The following is a 16,202-nucleotide window of genomic DNA, read 5'->3' on the forward strand; positions in this document are numbered from 1 at the left end:
ATGCACAACAATTAAAAAAGGCCATCAAGACCCATGATTAATGTTCTTGATCAAGGCTTGCAGGTACTAAAGTCAATACGCTTCCTTTCTCTATGAACTTGTTTCATTCATCCTCCAGGTCATAAAGTAGAGGAAGATGGAGTTGAGGTAGGGGACTAGGCCCTGAAAGAGGAAATCAGGGGAGATTGAAAAGGGTCCACATGTGCACCATCACTAGATCCAGGGACTTGGAGGGAAGAATCTCCAAGGCCAGGTGGAAACAACCTGGATACTGACTGCCATGTCCACTCTAAACTCTGATCTTGCATAACTTCTAGGGAATTTAAGGGAGTTTAGGAAAGAGATAAACAAACTCTTTTCACCTGTCCCACAGACGGGATCCCAGTAAGAGGTTCTAAGGCCTAAGGCCAGAATACTTGTCATGGGATCTGGAGACAGATCAAAAGGCTGAAAAAGATCCTTGCAGATGGCAGAAAAAGAGAGGATGCCTCTTAATTTAACCCCCTTTCCCAAAGGATAAGGGAACAGAAGTCTGAGCTGGAGTATCAACTCTCATTCCCTCTTACACTGGAGAAAAAAATAGATGTGAGAACTGAGGCATGGGGCTGCACTCAATGTTTTTGGGGAAAAGAGTGTTTTTCACTCGTAAAGTGAAACCAATATCTGATTCTCCATACAGACAAAGTCATGAGCCACACAGGGCTCTGTCGCAAGCAGCACTGCAACATACCTCCCATGAGACAATCGGCAAGTTACTCCACACATCCATGCGTCATGCTCACCATTGACTCATTCATGTGGTCACAACGATCACAAGAACACAATAATCTATCTCAGGGTGATGTGTGAGAACTGACTCATTAATATTTGAAAAAAGTTCTCTATGATGCAAAGAGAGAAGGTGTTATATAATGAAAATACTACAGAACAAGTATTTGACCTACTAAGACCTTTGTCATAGTTCTCACAGAGAGGGTGCATCACAGATAAAAGCAGTTCTCACAACTTTCTCTCCCCTCTCCCTACCCCCATGCTCAGTGCTGATCTGGAAAAATGATGGTTAGGCCTGAGGTCTATAAGTAAAGGATCTAAGAGGAGAGGTAAGTTCAACCTATGAGCCCTGTAGAAAATATGCAAGAGCAGCAAATCTAAGGGACAATAGAAAGATCTCAAAAAAATCTATAGAGGGATTTTTGGCTATCTAATAAGAATGGTCATAAAAGCTGAGAGAAACATTGTATTAGACATCTCCAACTCCAGCATGTTAACTTTAAGGATAGAAAATACAGGATATCAACAGGGATGCTTTAAGAACAAAATGTCTGATATGTGGAATTCCATTCCTACGACACAGCAGCATGAGATATGCATACTGTCTCTAAGTTTGTAGCAAAACGTTTGGCTGAAGGGGGCTGAGTAAGGTTCTTGAGAAGTCTAATAAAACTCTTTTTGTTTAAAATTGCACCTACAAGACAATCTCTCAGGTATACTTCCTTACTGATACGTGAATGATGTTCTGCTTACTTATATAGGACCATTTATTGAGGCTTCCATTCCTTCTCCGGAAGCGTAAGCATGCTTATTCGTGTAGCAGATCCATTTTGGGGAAGAAATTTTCATCAATATTTTTAAATAATGTAATAGTTATTTTTACCTCTTTCTATTAGCAAAGGCAAATGATTTAAAAATATCTTCCATCAAGAGAGAAAATCTAAGCAAAAATTAGGGGGAAGGTAAGCCTGACCTACCAGATTGTTCTGTCTAAAGATGAGGCAGCAGTCAGTTACTATGCATTGAAAAGGCACCAGAGAGGAAGCTAAAAAGTCCCTGAAATGACAGACATTGTAACTCAGAAGGGAGCATTGTAGCAAGTAAGCTATTGAGATTTCTCCAAACAGCCTTCTGATAGGGAGAGATACCACAGCAAAGGAACACACACACACACACACAATTGAAGGGTAACCTGTCACCATGAAGTAGAAGAACTAAAATGAACTTCACCCAGTGACTGACAAGAGAACAGAAGTTCCAAATGAACCAACAGACAATACAACCTGCCTGAGCTAAAACAGAAAAACAGGAGGGAAAACAGTCTCTAAGGAGAGAAGGAGGAGGAAGATGAGTCCTACCCAATGTCAGAGACCAACAGAAATTCCTGTTAAACAAACAAAGAAAAAAAGGATGGAGGAACCTTAGGCATTCCAATGTTCAGTGTCTGGAGCATCGCAGGAACAACACTGTCATCCACAAAAACTGAGCCAGGCACGTAAGCTCCCTATAGAATGAATGGGGAGAGAAGGGCAACTTAGAATGTGAACTGCCAGCACACTAGGCAGGGAGCTGCCCAAGCTAGCAAATTTGAGATGCTGACGAGAGGAGTGTGTCCTAAGCCCCACCCTCCTCTCTCAGAGATAGGAACCTAACTCCTGGCTTCAGGAAGGTGCCTATCTCTGCTAGCAATCACAAACTACAGGAAGATAAGTGTTCTTCTATCTAACTCGCATGCAGGGCCTGGCCTCTGCACATGCATGCTATATCAGGCCCTGCATGGAAGTTAGGCAGAGGAGCACCTGTCTTCCCTTGGTTTGTGGATCACTCTGGGACTTAGGCAGGAGACAGGCATCCAGACTCCTAGAATGAGGCAGCAGTGTGCATGCCTAGAGGCAGGAACATAGGTGCCAGGGAACTTTTATTGCAAAAACGTAGGCATTGAGTGAGTTTAGGCACCTACACAGTTAGGTGGCAGCAAAGCAGGAGTTTTATGGATGCCAGTTGTGCCTTAAAAAATGGGCTTAGGGTTAGGTGCCTAAGTCCTCTGTGGATCTGGGACCTAGAGTTCTAGATTCCTGCTCTGACTGGTGAGAGGGCAAGAATGTGGAGACTTGAGTCTATGGTTCCAGCACTTGCAATTAGTAAGATGGAGGAAGGGAAAGTGAATCAGAGCTGCAGCCCCTGTGGAGGTGGAAGCAACTACCCTTGCTTAACCTAAACTATCTTGCTCTGTAAGACAATAGCTGAGCTGCTTCAGCCCACTGGAAGCTATAGGAACTCAGCACATCTGAAAATCAAGATACTCATTTATTACCTACTCTTTTAGAAAAGGGAAATAGGATCCCAAAGAAAGACCAGATGTGGGAGCTGTACTCACAATGTCCAATATATAAAGGAATGCAGGCAGGAGCTAGCAATGTGCATGCTGTGCTGAAGGGGTGCCTGCTAAGGAGAGCTATTTTTTGACAGAAAATTGACAGATGAAATCTAGGTTTAGGGGTCATGAGATCTGAGGGAGTCATTGTCCCACAATTCACTGGCTACTTACATATCTGTTAGAGGGCATGAATGACAAGCTTGCCTTGGATTTCATAAGCAGGGGTCCCGTTTCCTGCTCCTGCGGAGTGGGCCATGGTTCTTTGAGGTTTCCATCAGTGGACAATATTAGGGGGGAGGGGCTCATGCATACCCAGCAATGAGGAGGAAAACCCAGACAGAAATCAAGCACCTATGACCAATTTTGCAGGAGTGAGAAAGACAGAAGCACTCTCCACTGAGCAGGAAGAAAAGTCACTGCATTGCAGAAGAGTTTGCCAGCACTGGAGTGGGGTTACAAAGATCTGCACCCAGGAACCAATAAAGGATAGAGAAGATGGGGAAGATAAAATAATCCTTGTAAATTACTTACATTTTAGGCATGAGGAGTGAGGGAAACAGAAAGAAAGAGCAGCAGAAGCAGGAGGAGCACCAGAAACAGGACTGCATTCAGACTGGAATGACTGAGGGAGAGTTGAAATGGCATCAGCATTGGATTCCAAACTAAATCCACTGGACACCAGCAGGTTGGGATCAAACCCCTGGGTCTAGATGAAATAAGGAATCAGAGCTAGAGCGATTAGTCCTGTGGTGAGAGAAAGCTTGCAAAGCTGGATTCCATGAAGGGGTCTCTCCAACATCCTTTTTGATGTTGTAAGCCTGTGCAGTTGGTATACAGCCACCAGCAGGGGCTTAGTCTTGGCTGAGTCCTTCCTATTCTACCTGCCCCTGGAAATTTCCACTACATGCATCTGACGAAGTGGGTATTCACCCACGAAAGCTCATGTTCCAAAATGTCTGTTAGTCTATGAGGTGCCACAGGATTCTTTGCTGCTTCCTATTCTTGTCCCTCTTCTTCAGGTTGTGCTTGCTCTTCTCTTTTCATCTTTCCATGAATGGAAAGTGGCTATTGAAAGAGCTGAGAGGTAGGTTCCATGCTTCCAGGAAAAGAGGCAAAGGATATTGAAGGTCTGACTTGACACATCCTCTTGCTTTCACTAGTCTTTGCCTCCTTGCTTCCCGGTAGATGGCACCAACACGCTGATTGTCTGGAATCTTCACCGGGATGAGAGAAGAGGCAATGAACAATGAAGAATAGTCATCTCAAAGCTACTAGTTTAGTGTGGCCTGACACTTGCATTTTTCTTTCATATTTCTGAATATATTAAAAACAATAAGCTATTAGCCATTTGCAATAAACCCCCTCCCTACATTTAAACTTACTGTTTTATAATGGTAAAAAGCCAGGCAATTTTAAACCTTCATGATCATATTGTACTCTCCTTCAGTCTATAGAGCTCTGATTGACATTAATGGGAATTACAAGCAAAGTAATAGAATATGGACCTTACTATCTATAAGGAATTTTGATGTGCCATTTAGAGAGAAATATCTAGTTTTGCTCCATATTTACACTCACAATTCATTCCAAGAGGCTAAAGAAATAAAATTGACAATGGGTTTTCACACATTATAAGAGAGAAAACAATGTTGCAAGTAGATTTTCTCAGTGAACTTCTGTTTCTTTTGTAACAACGTAACGCAATATATTTTAACTTGTGTTTACCTCCTCCCCATCTCAGACACCTTGCTAAATCATTGCCAGTCCCAAGAGGCAAAATAGCAACTGGAGGATGTTTAAGCAAATTTGCCTTTTCTGTGAATAAAGAAAAAAAATATATAATCAAAGGGACAAAAAACCGATAAGCCAAATTCAAGTTGTACATGTAATACTTCAAATTATGGATAAGGTAACTGAGTTAAATCAAAATCTAACAGTTCAGTGAAACATGCTTTGCAAAGGAAACTCGACCTCCCACAGACAGGCATTTTATTGGATGCAGTGATGCCCCTCCAAAACTGGTACTATTCAGGTCTATAATTACATCATCATTATTATTATTACTACAGGTATTTTTGGCACCCAGGAATGTGGTATCTGGCTTAAACAGAGACAGTCAAGATCTCAGTAAGACTGAACATCACGCTCTCTGTTGCTTTCAGCTTTATCATTCAGCTAGGAAAGCAAAGAAGTGAGTCTTGTAGATTTTTCTTACCATGGCCAAGTTCACGCCTTTTGAGGCCCTTTAAATGGAGTAAATTTCACCCAGAAAGAATATTTAAGATACACATATTTCAAATACACAACTACAGCAACACAAAACAACAAATAATTTCAAATATGTGCACAAAACACATTTAGTAGCAATGAACAACACTCCTAGCCCTAAACTGATATTTGCATGAATAAAGTAAACAATCAGCTATTTGATTACACAGGTTGAAGTGCACATTATGAGTAATTTTCACCAGGAGTTCACACATCCAGTAGATCTGAGGGGAACACGGTGTTATTTTACCAATTTATCTGTCATCTTTGCAGAAAGCTTGCGGAGGATTTGGTATTTACAAGTGGATTTTAAGACCCTAAGCTTTTTAGAAAAAAAAATAAAAATTCAGTTTAAAAGGCTCAAACTGCTTAGATAAAGATTTGGGATTTTCTCTTCCTTTGATCCAAACTATGATTCTCCTTTTTATGTCAGTGGTAGTGGAGATGGGGGGGACAAGAAAGGAAAAGACATTCAAACTGAAGAGCATATTTATTTCCCAGAGTAGACAGCTTCCAAAACTTTATATACATAGCTTATGTCTTTCATAATCTCTTCCTGGCATCAGTGAGCTTGACTAAACCAAAAACTGCTTACTAAGTCTGCAATACTCAAAGCTGTGGAAGCCAATATTTAGTTAGCCAAAATACAATATTTTGTTGAGATAATTCCACTATAATAGAAGGGAAACTGCATAGAAATCTGAGGTATTTCCCACGACTACTTAATGATAGGAGAAGAGTTTAGAAACTTCACACTTTTGGCAATATGTTTAAGATTCAAGTACAATGATTTATGATTATTAGGCTATTTTGTTTTTACAAAACCGTTTTATCTCATTTAGAAAGGTGTCTTCTCTACCATCTTTGCCCTTGACTTCAAAAGGTTCTCTGGTGTATTTGCCTTACCCTACACCTCCCAACAGCACATTCTAGCCAGCACTCCTAATCAAAACTCCAACTGACTCCCTTACTGCCTTCCCCCATCAGCTCACACTCCCTTTTCATGACCTCTAATACCGCACGCCGCCAGCTCTTCTCTCTGCAGCCTTCCTAAGGTTGAATAACCAATCACATGGTGCCAATAGTCTCTATTTTCTCCCATAAGCCTTGAGTGGTTCACAAAGTTCAACTTTCATGACCTCAGGGGTTCCTTTATTAGATGATTCCCAAAATGCACAATATCTGACTAACTATAGGAATCTAAAATTTTAAATAAAGCATGTGCCCAATCTGAGGCATTACACAGAGACTGGAGGCCTACTCTACCACGAAACAGACCCTGTCAAATGTATATGAGAAGTCTCAGAGAGAAAGCAAGAATATGGTAATAGAAAGGAGGGGATAATGAAAGGGAACTTGCAGGAACTGGCCTAAACTTTGAAAATGGCTCACGTTTGATTCATGTTGAAGAAAGGAGACAGAAGCAAAAATTAAACAAATTCTACCATCCCTAATCTGTAGATAGCCTAAGTAATATCATATGGGAATGAGTGACCCAGGTATTCTAGATGTTCCTAATTATTTTCAATTACAATAACTTTTAAAAGGTAATGGACTTCATACTTCAAAGAGTCTAACTATCAGCATTTTAAGTGACTGAAATATTTGAAATTGTTGGCTCCACAAACTGATAAATGAGAAATAATCTTATAAAGGGACTCCCAAAACATAACAGCTCAAGAGCAAATATAAATAAACCTCCTCATTACCTATGCAATCCAAAATCCAACCCACTGTTCCATCTCCACCACATGCTAGTACCCGGAAGTCAGGAACGTCTCGGAAAAAATTTAACCTGCAAAATAATAAGTAAATGTACTTGTTTAATTTAAATAAGCAGTTATACATTATGAGTCTTTCAGTTTTATGACGCCTAATCTTTGTGATTTGTCATATAAAAGAAATCCATGCTTCATCAAATAAAAACTGGGAAGTTGAACAGTTCCCTATAAAAATCACCTGTATCCACAATGCTGATTTTTTTTCTTTTGAGACAGAAAACAAACAAGATCCAAAAAAAAAAAAGGTTATCCAATAAATCTAATTAGATTATTAGAACACATTCATTCCTGAATTTAGAACATTGTAATATTTTACAAATTGAAGAAGTCTGAATATGAAAAATTTGAATCTATCGGTCTGTGGAAAGAAACAGGAATCCCTGGTCTAAATTCTACATTTGTCCAATTTAAAAAGTGAATTTTACCAGAGGCATGTGGTTAAAAAATGCTTTTTCTATATCTACATTAACACACTTAAACACCTAGCTATGTGCACCCCCAGACCCACTGCAAAATAAACAAAACAAAACTTAAAAATAGCTGTAGCTTAATGATCTAAGAACATCCATGTTTAATGATTCATATTTGTAGCAGCTTTTTGTTCATCACATCATTTTTGCCGGTGGTATAGCTTATTTTTTTCCAAAGTTCGAAACACAAATGATATTTTGTTCACTCATCAAAAAATATCCTGCACATACTCAATAAGTCAACAAATACATAATTTAGACCAATTATGAAAACAAAGGAAGGAAAATTCAAATATCCTAGATTTGTTTGTTTTTAAGAGCCCAATCCTGTAACCTTCACTTAGTTCTACAAATAAATAATGGCGAGACAAATGTTAAGAAGCTACGGTGCTAACGTCATTGTGCACATGTTGCAAATGTTAATATCCAGGTTTAATTTTCAGTTTTGCTTTGTATCCTCCCCACAAACACACAAATACAAACAAATATAACTGGAATACATAAATTACAGAAGTATTTTAGGTCAGCCATATTCTGAATGAATGTTCAGGTCTACTCTGAAGTATCTTATATTTATACATAGTAACTTCACTGTTTGGAGAACCTTTACAGTTATACCATGAACTTCACATAATGTTTCTTCTGGCTTTGAATAAATGAATGTATACATACAGCCCATTAACTACAAATCCAATTGTCAATCTTGCATTAATGGTTAGTAATGGTTCTCATATGGTTTCACTCAAACACAGTAAAAGTCATCATTGTAAATAAGGAATGGGATGGAGTTTCTAACATAGCTTGAAGGAAGGTATAAATATGGTCTATCAAGATTTCTCTAGTCAATTAGAATGTTACTGGCACTTATGGTCTCCAATCTACAGAACAGATTTTTTTAAACAGTTTGACAGAAATGTTGGGCCTGATTCTCATTTATACAAAGGCCCCTTTATACCACTGTGGCAGTATAAAGTAGGCTTAAAGTGGAATTAAATTTACACTTAATTTAAGTGTACTGTGCACTGTCAGAACACTAAAATGCGCCTTACTGTACATGAGAATCACACCTACTATCCTTAACTTGCTCAGAAAATTGTCCAGTTACCATTGCTTTACCTATAATAGCCACAGTTAAATAAAAATATAAAATACTTAATTTATAGTGGATCTATGTTCAAAAATAACTGTATATGTATGTATTTTTTCAGCCATTTCAATTCTCTATGCTCAGACTTACATCACCATTGTAAAGAGATAAGACCAATGAGAATTCATTGTGTTCATTATATAATGAGATTTTTAAAATTGCCTTAAAAATAGCTGATAAAGACTAGACATATAAAAGCAGGACTGCTCATCTGCCAGTAATGTATTTTTCCCCTAGTACAGTGTTACTCAAATGTAGCCACTAGGGGCTTTTCTTGCAGTCACAGCCTCCTGGGCTGTGATGGAGGGTCGGGGAAATACAGTGGCCCCTCCCCTCTTTGTTGCTCCTGAATTCACTGCCTTGGTGTTGGTGCTGGGGCCATCAGCAGAGGTTTGGCTATGCCCCCCTCTGGAGACATCGGGGGCATAACACTAGAGGAGCAGCCAGCCAGTGAATTCCCCACCTTCTCAGTGGCAGTAGACGCAGGCTTTGGGCTTCAGCCCTGGGCTCCGGCTGTGAAACGGCAGGCCCCAGCCTCCGGCTGTGGGGTTTTGGGCTCCAGCCCCCTGCTGCCTCCCAGGTCCCCCACCTACCAACCTACATTGCCCCTGGCCTCCGCTACTTTCCCTGACCCCCACCCAGGGCTTAATTTGTCCCCAGGCATGCTAGGGCTGAGTAAGGCCTGCTCTACACTATGCGTTTAAACCGATTTTAGCAGCATTAAACTGATTTAACGCTGTACCCGTCCACACAACAAGGTCCTTTATATCGATATAAAGGGCTCTTTAAATCAGTTTCTGTACTCCTCCCTGACGAGAGGAGTAGCGCTAAAATCGGTATTACCATATTGGATTAGGGTTAGTGTGGCCGAAAATCAACGGTATTGGCCTCCGGGCGGTATCCCACAGTGCACCATTGTTACCGCTCTGGACAGCAATCTCAACTCTGATTCACTGGCAAGGTAGATAGGAAAAGCCTCGCGAACTTTTGAATTTCATTTCCTGTTTGGCCAGGGTGGAGGTCTGATCAGCACAGGTGACCATGCAGAGCTCATCAGCACAGGTAACTATGCAGTCCCCTGAGAATCGAAAAAGAGCTCCAGCATGGACCGCACAGGAGGTACTGGATCTGATCGCTATATGGGGAGAGGATTCTGTGCTAACAGAACTCCGTTTCAAAAGACAAAATGAAAAAAATTTGAAAAAATTTCCAAGGCTATGATGGAGGAAGGCCACACCAGGGACTCAGTGCAGAGTGAAAGTTAAGGAGCTCAGACAAGCCTACCAGAAAACCAAAGAAGCAAACGGAAGGTCCGGGGCAGGACCAAAAACATGCCGCTTCTACGCTGAGCTGCATGCAATTCTAGGAGGGTCGGCCACCACTACCCCTCCCCTGTCCGTGGATTCCGAGGTGGGGTTGGTAATCTCAGCCAAGCCTGAGGATTCTGTGGATGGGGAAGATGAGGAGGAGGAAGAGGACGACGAGCTTGCAGAGAGCACACAGCACTCTGTTAGCCCTAACAGCCAGGAGCTTTTTCTCACCCAGACGGAATTACCCTCCCAGCCCTCCCAAGCCACTAGCCCAGACAGTGAAGCCATGGAAGCGACCTCTGGTGAGTGTACCTTTGTAAGTATAAAACATGGTTTAAAAGCAAGCATTTTTTAATGATTGATTGATTTGCCCTGAGGACTTGGGATGCATTCGTGGCCAGTATAGTTATTGGAAAAGTTTGTTAACATGTCTGGGGATGGAGCAGAAATCCTCCAGGGACATCTCCATGAAGCACTCCTGGAGGTACTCCAAAAGCCTTTGCAGAAGGTTTCTGGGCAAGGCAGCCTTATTCCGTCCACCATGGTAGGACACTTTACCACATCATGCATGTAGCAAGTAATCGGGTATCATTGCATGACAAATCATAGCTGTGTATGATCCCGGTGATTGCTGGCATTCAAGAAACATCCGTTCTTTATCTCGCTGTGTTATCCTCAGGAGAGTGATATCGTTCATGGTAACCTGGTTGAAATTCAGGAATTTAAGTAAGGGGACAGAGATGGCCATTCCTACTGGGCTGTTTGCCTGTTGCTTAAAAGAAATTCTTCCTTGCATGTAGCCAAGCGGGGGAGGGGAATAGCGCTGAGCTTTTTCACATTTGGCTATCAGGGATCTTCCCTGCTACCAGCCACGCGGTGGTGGGAGGGGAAGGGGGGTGATTAGCAGTGATCTTCCATGATACCAGCCATGGGGTGGGGGGAGGGGTAAAGTTATCATCCCACAGAATTGGAGGTGGGGGTGGCTTCTGCTGCTGCATGTTAACAGGAAAGAAGCATCACTGAACGGGATTTGCTTGGTTTTTGGGAAAAGATGGCACTGTGTATATGAAGGCTGCAGAAGCCGAAAGACAATGGCTTACCATGGCTGCATGCAATCTGAATTCTGATGCCCAGGCCTGCGTCTGTGAGATCTGTAACACCAGAGCCACAGGCACTCAATATTAAGATGCAAAATATGACCTTGAAGTGAAATCACATGTGCTATGTAAGGTGAATAGTGTTGTTCACTGTGAAAGAGTATAACCATTGTTCTGTAAAATGTATTTTTTTAAATTCTTCTCTCTTTTTTTTCCCTCCCTCATGCAGCTGCACATTCTTCAAGTCTCCCTACTCCAACCCGAAGGCTATCTCAGATAAGGCAGAAAAAAAAGACGACGTGAGACGAAATGTGTTCGGAAATCATGGAAGTGACCAGCAATGAAACAGCTCATCTGAATGAGTGGAAGGACGTGGTATCAAGTTACAGGAAAGATGCCATGAACGTGAGGACAGGAGGGACCAATGTGAGGATAGGAGGGACACTCGAGATGACAGGTGGTGGCAGGAAGATCAGAGGCGTAGGCAGGAAGATCAGCGGTGGTGAGATGCAATGCTGGGGCTGCTGCATGATCAAACTGATATCCTCCGATGCCTGGTGGAGCTTCAGGAAGAGCAGCGGGGTCACAGAGTGCCACTGCAGCCCCTGTGTAACCACCCTCACCACGTTCCATGTCTTCCTCACCCAGATATGTAAGAACGCATGGGGGAAGGCTTCGTGCACCTGCCCACTCCACCCCTGTGGACAGCCCAACCAAAAGGCTGTCATTACATTGAAATGTTTTTAGTAGCCTTTTCCTTCCCTCCTATCCTCCTCCCAAACCACACCTGGGGTACCTTGTCATTTCTCTCCTTCTTTTTATAATGACTTTGTAATAAAGAATACATGAATTTTAAAACGATAGTGAATTTATTTCCTTAAGCAAGCTGTAATCGAAGGGGGAGCGTGGGTTGCTTACAGGGAATGAGTCAATCAAGGGAGGGGGGATTCATCAAGGGGAAACAAACACAACAGTTACACCGTACCCTGGCCCGTGATGAAACTCATTTTCAAAGCTTCTCTGATGCACACCATTTCCTGGTGTACTCTTTTCATCGCCCTGGTGTCTGGCTGCACATAATCAGTGGCCAGGTGATTTGCCTCAGCCTCCCACCCCGCCATAAAGGTCTCCCCCTTACTCTCACAGAGATTGTGGAGCACACAGCAAGAAGCAATAACAATGGGGACATTGGTTTGGCTGAGGTCTGAGCGAGTCAGCAATGTGCGCCAGCGCGCCTTTAAACGGCCAAATGTACATTCTACCATCATCCTGCACTTGCTCAGCCTGTAGTTGAACAGCTCCTGACCACTGTCCAGGCTGCCTGTGTATGGCTTCATGAGCCATGGCATCAAGGGGTAGGCTGGGTCCCCCAGGATAACTACAGGCATTTCAACATCCCGAACTGTTATTTTCTGATCTGGGAAGTAATCCCCTTGCTGCTGCTGTTTAAACAGAGTAGTGTTCCTGAAGATGCGAGCATCATGAACCCTTCCTGGCCAGCCCACGTGGATGTTGGTAAAATGTCCCTTGTGATCCACCAGTGCTTGCAGCACCACTGAAAAGTACCCCTTGCGGTTTACGTACTGGGTGCCCTGGTGCTCCGGTGCCAAAATAGGGATATGGATTCCATCTATCACTCCACCACAGTTAGGGAATCCCATTGCAGCAAAGCCATCCACTATGACCTGCACATTTCCCAGAGTCACAACCTTTCGTAGCAGCAGTTTAATGATTGCTTAGTTACTTGCATCACAGCAGCCCACACAGTAGATTTTCTCACTCCAAATTGATTCCCAGCTGACCGGTAGCTGTCTGGTGTTGCAAGCTTCCAGAGGGTTATTGCCACTCACTTCTCAACTGTGAGGGCTGCTCTCATCTTGGTATTATGGCATTTCAGGGCAGTCACAAAGTTCCATGAAAGTGCTCTTACACATGCGAAAGTTTCGCAGCCACTGCGAATCGTCCCACACCTGCAAAACTATGCGGTCCCACCAGTCTGTGCTTGTTTCCCGGGCCCAAAATCGACGTTCAATGGCTAGAACCTGCCCCATTACCAGCAGGATCTCCAAAGCGCAGGGGTCCGCAGTTTGTGTCCATGTCCTCATCACTCTCATCGCCGCACTGCCGTAGCCTCCTCCTCCTCACCTGGCTTTGCAGGTCCCGGTTCAGCATAGACTGCACAAGAATGTGCGAGGTGTTTACAACGTCCACGATTGCGGTATTAATCTGAGCAGGGTCCATGCTTGCTGTGGAATGGCATCTGCACAGTTCACCCAGGAAAAAAAAGCCGTGAAACGGTTGTCAGCTGCTTTCACAGAGGAAGGAATGAGTGATGACATTTACCCAGAATCACCCGCAACACTGTTTTTGCACCATCATGCATTGGGGTCTCAACCCAGAATTACAATGGGTGGGGGAGACTGCGGGAACTATGGGATAGCTACCCACAGTGCAACGCTCCAGAAATTGACACCAGCCTCAGACCATGGACGCACACCGCCGAATTAATGTGCCGAGTGTGGCCGCGTGCACTCGCCTTTATACAATCTGTTTTACAAAACCGGTTTATGTAAAATCGGAATAATCCCGTAGCGTAGACGTACCCTAAGTCTGCTGATAAAAATGATAAAAGTGATATTACTAAATATACAAGTAACAACAGACTTATGAGCTAGCAACAAATAAATTACGATTTGGATGTGTATATGTACATATTTATTTGTTTTTCCTAAAGCTAATTAAGTACTTTAGGAAAAAAGTGTGAGAGCAGCCACCAGCAAGAGTCGGTAGCCGCAATCTGAGGTCACCAACAAATTTGTTTTAGAACCCCTACCCTAGTACTACATACATACAAATCATATTACAAGCCTGTTGTTAACTATTATGGGCAAACATCCATTACATTAGTTATCCCCAGAGAAATTAAACAGACTATAAGAAATAGTAGTTTGGATTTCTTAAAAATATGCATCATACTATCAAATTTCTCTCTACCAAAATCCATATTGAGTTTACTAGTAGATCATACTCTATTTTGATATCAGATTTGTTTCTTTTGGTGCAATTAAAAAATTATTGCCATGAAAAGAACATTTCATGCATTCTTTCTATACAAGATACTACTTGTTTTTATACCACTTCACACAATACCTTGTGCCAAGCATTGCTGAATCACATAACTCGTCTTCACTAAAGATCTGAATCATTTGCAATTGAGCCAATTGTATTGAACTGGCTTAAGAGCATATAGTGTAGTGTTTCCACACTAGCCGAGTAGAATGACGTTAGGAACACTTGAAGATTTGTCCCACATCCACACTAGCTCTGTCTTAAACCATTTCAGTTGTAATGGCCTTTAAATACCTATGACACAGTTCCTGCTCAGCTCCGAAGAAGTGAACTGTAGCTCATGAAAGCTTATGCTGAAATAAATTTATTAGTCTCTAAGGTGCCAAAAGTACTCCTGTTCTTTCTCCTGGAAGTAGAGCTTTCTGCATGGAAACTTCACAAGATCAGCAATGCCGTATGGGATAGTAGCTGAGGATGACCATCAGTCTGCAACCATAATGGCAGAGAAGTGGCTGAGATTGGAATGATGTAAGATCAGATAGCACTGACCCTGATAACACATAGTCCACTTGGACTGGTACTTTAGCATGGTTGGTACTGAAAAGTTGTGTGTGTGAATGCAAGGTGTGTCACAATTAACTGAAGTAGTAAAATGTTATTTAGCATGCTGTATTTCTATAGTGCAGGAAAGGTCAAAGAGCCAAAAAGAGAATGAAACACAAGGGCCTACTCTTCAAAATTCCAACCAATTTAAAAACTTGTGGCTTAAACCATGGTGTCCTGAACAGGTTTTAAAAACAGTTTTTTCCCAGGGCAGATTAGGCCCACATGTTTGGAAAAGGAAAGCAAACTTAAATACTCATTGCAATTGGGTTGTTTTCAAATCACATTTTTTGCTTTTTATTATTTTTTATTATTATTATAATAACTGTATCTGTTTTGTGTATGTACTGTATCAGCTACAGCATTAATTTCTAATTCCAGCTAATTTCAACAATCTGATTTATAGAAAAACCATTTTAAACATTATTAAAACTAAATTACTACTATTACTTGCATTTGGAAACCTGTACATGAAAGCTACTTTGAGATCTGTACATTTATGGTAACTAAGGCTGGCTTTACAGGTGGAGGGATAATAAAATAGTACTGAACCAACAAACGTGTTAGAACTCTAATATAGTCTCTAAAACAACTTTTCTCTAAAGTCTAGCATAAACCACATACAGGAGAACCTCAGAGTTACAAACACCTCAGGAATGGAGGTTGTTCATAACTCTGAACAAAATGTTATGGTTGTTCTTTCCAAGTTTACAATTGAACATTGACTTAATACAATTTTGAAACTTTGCTATGAAGAAAAATGCTGCTTTTACCATCTTAATTTAAATGAAAAGAGCACAAAAACAGTTTCCTTACCGTTTCAAATCATTTTTTAAAACTTTCTCTTTAGTTTTTTAGTAATTTACATTTAACACAATACTGTACCATATTTGCTTTTTCTTTTCTTTTTTTTGTCTGTGCTGCTGCCTGATTGCACATTTCCAGTTTCAAATGAGGTGTGTGGTTAACTGGTCAGTTCATAACTCTGGCGTTCATAACTATGAGGTTCTACTGTACTCAGATTATACCTGCACTTATCTCAGATGACCTGTACAGCTCTTTCATGTCTTTGCTACTTGTAAGTAATGTAACCTAATATCTCAGTCAGACACAGAAATACAGTTGGCGTTTTTACCTTGATGCAGTATATGGATGGGGGAGGGTGGAGAGGGGAAGATAAGGAAAGCTCACCCTTGTCACTACTTCTTCAAAGTAAATTAGAGATAGATTTTAGCAGGTTTCCACTGAAGCAAGTGTATGACCCCATCGGTTTCTCCCCTTTCCAGGTGATCTCTGCCACTTACTTGTT

At 41.7% G+C, this 16,202-nt stretch overlaps 1 protein-coding gene across 7 annotated transcripts in view; it reads right to left on the minus strand.

Annotated features, from left to right (window-relative positions):
• DGKB (diacylglycerol kinase beta) overlaps positions 1–16,202 on the minus strand; it is a 575,083-nt gene that overhangs the window by 283,826 nt on the left and 275,055 nt on the right. For 6 of the 7 annotated variants that reach the window (XM_050938613.1, XM_050938610.1, XM_050938616.1 and 3 more), the window contains 2 exons: positions 7,126–7,211; positions 4,874–4,963 (listed from right to left, as the gene is read on the minus strand). In XM_050938613.1, coding sequence (XP_050794570.1) covers positions 4,874–4,963; positions 7,126–7,211 — 176 coding nt within the window. The remainder of the gene's footprint in view (positions 1–4,873; positions 4,964–7,125; positions 7,212–16,202) is intronic. The other variant, XM_050938614.1, reaches the window with a different exon arrangement.

The sequence above is a fragment of the Gopherus flavomarginatus genome, chromosome 2 (assembly GCF_025201925.1).
Source record: "Gopherus flavomarginatus isolate rGopFla2 chromosome 2, rGopFla2.mat.asm, whole genome shotgun sequence".
In the NCBI taxonomy this organism is placed as follows: Eukaryota; Metazoa; Chordata; order Testudines; family Testudinidae; genus Gopherus; species Gopherus flavomarginatus.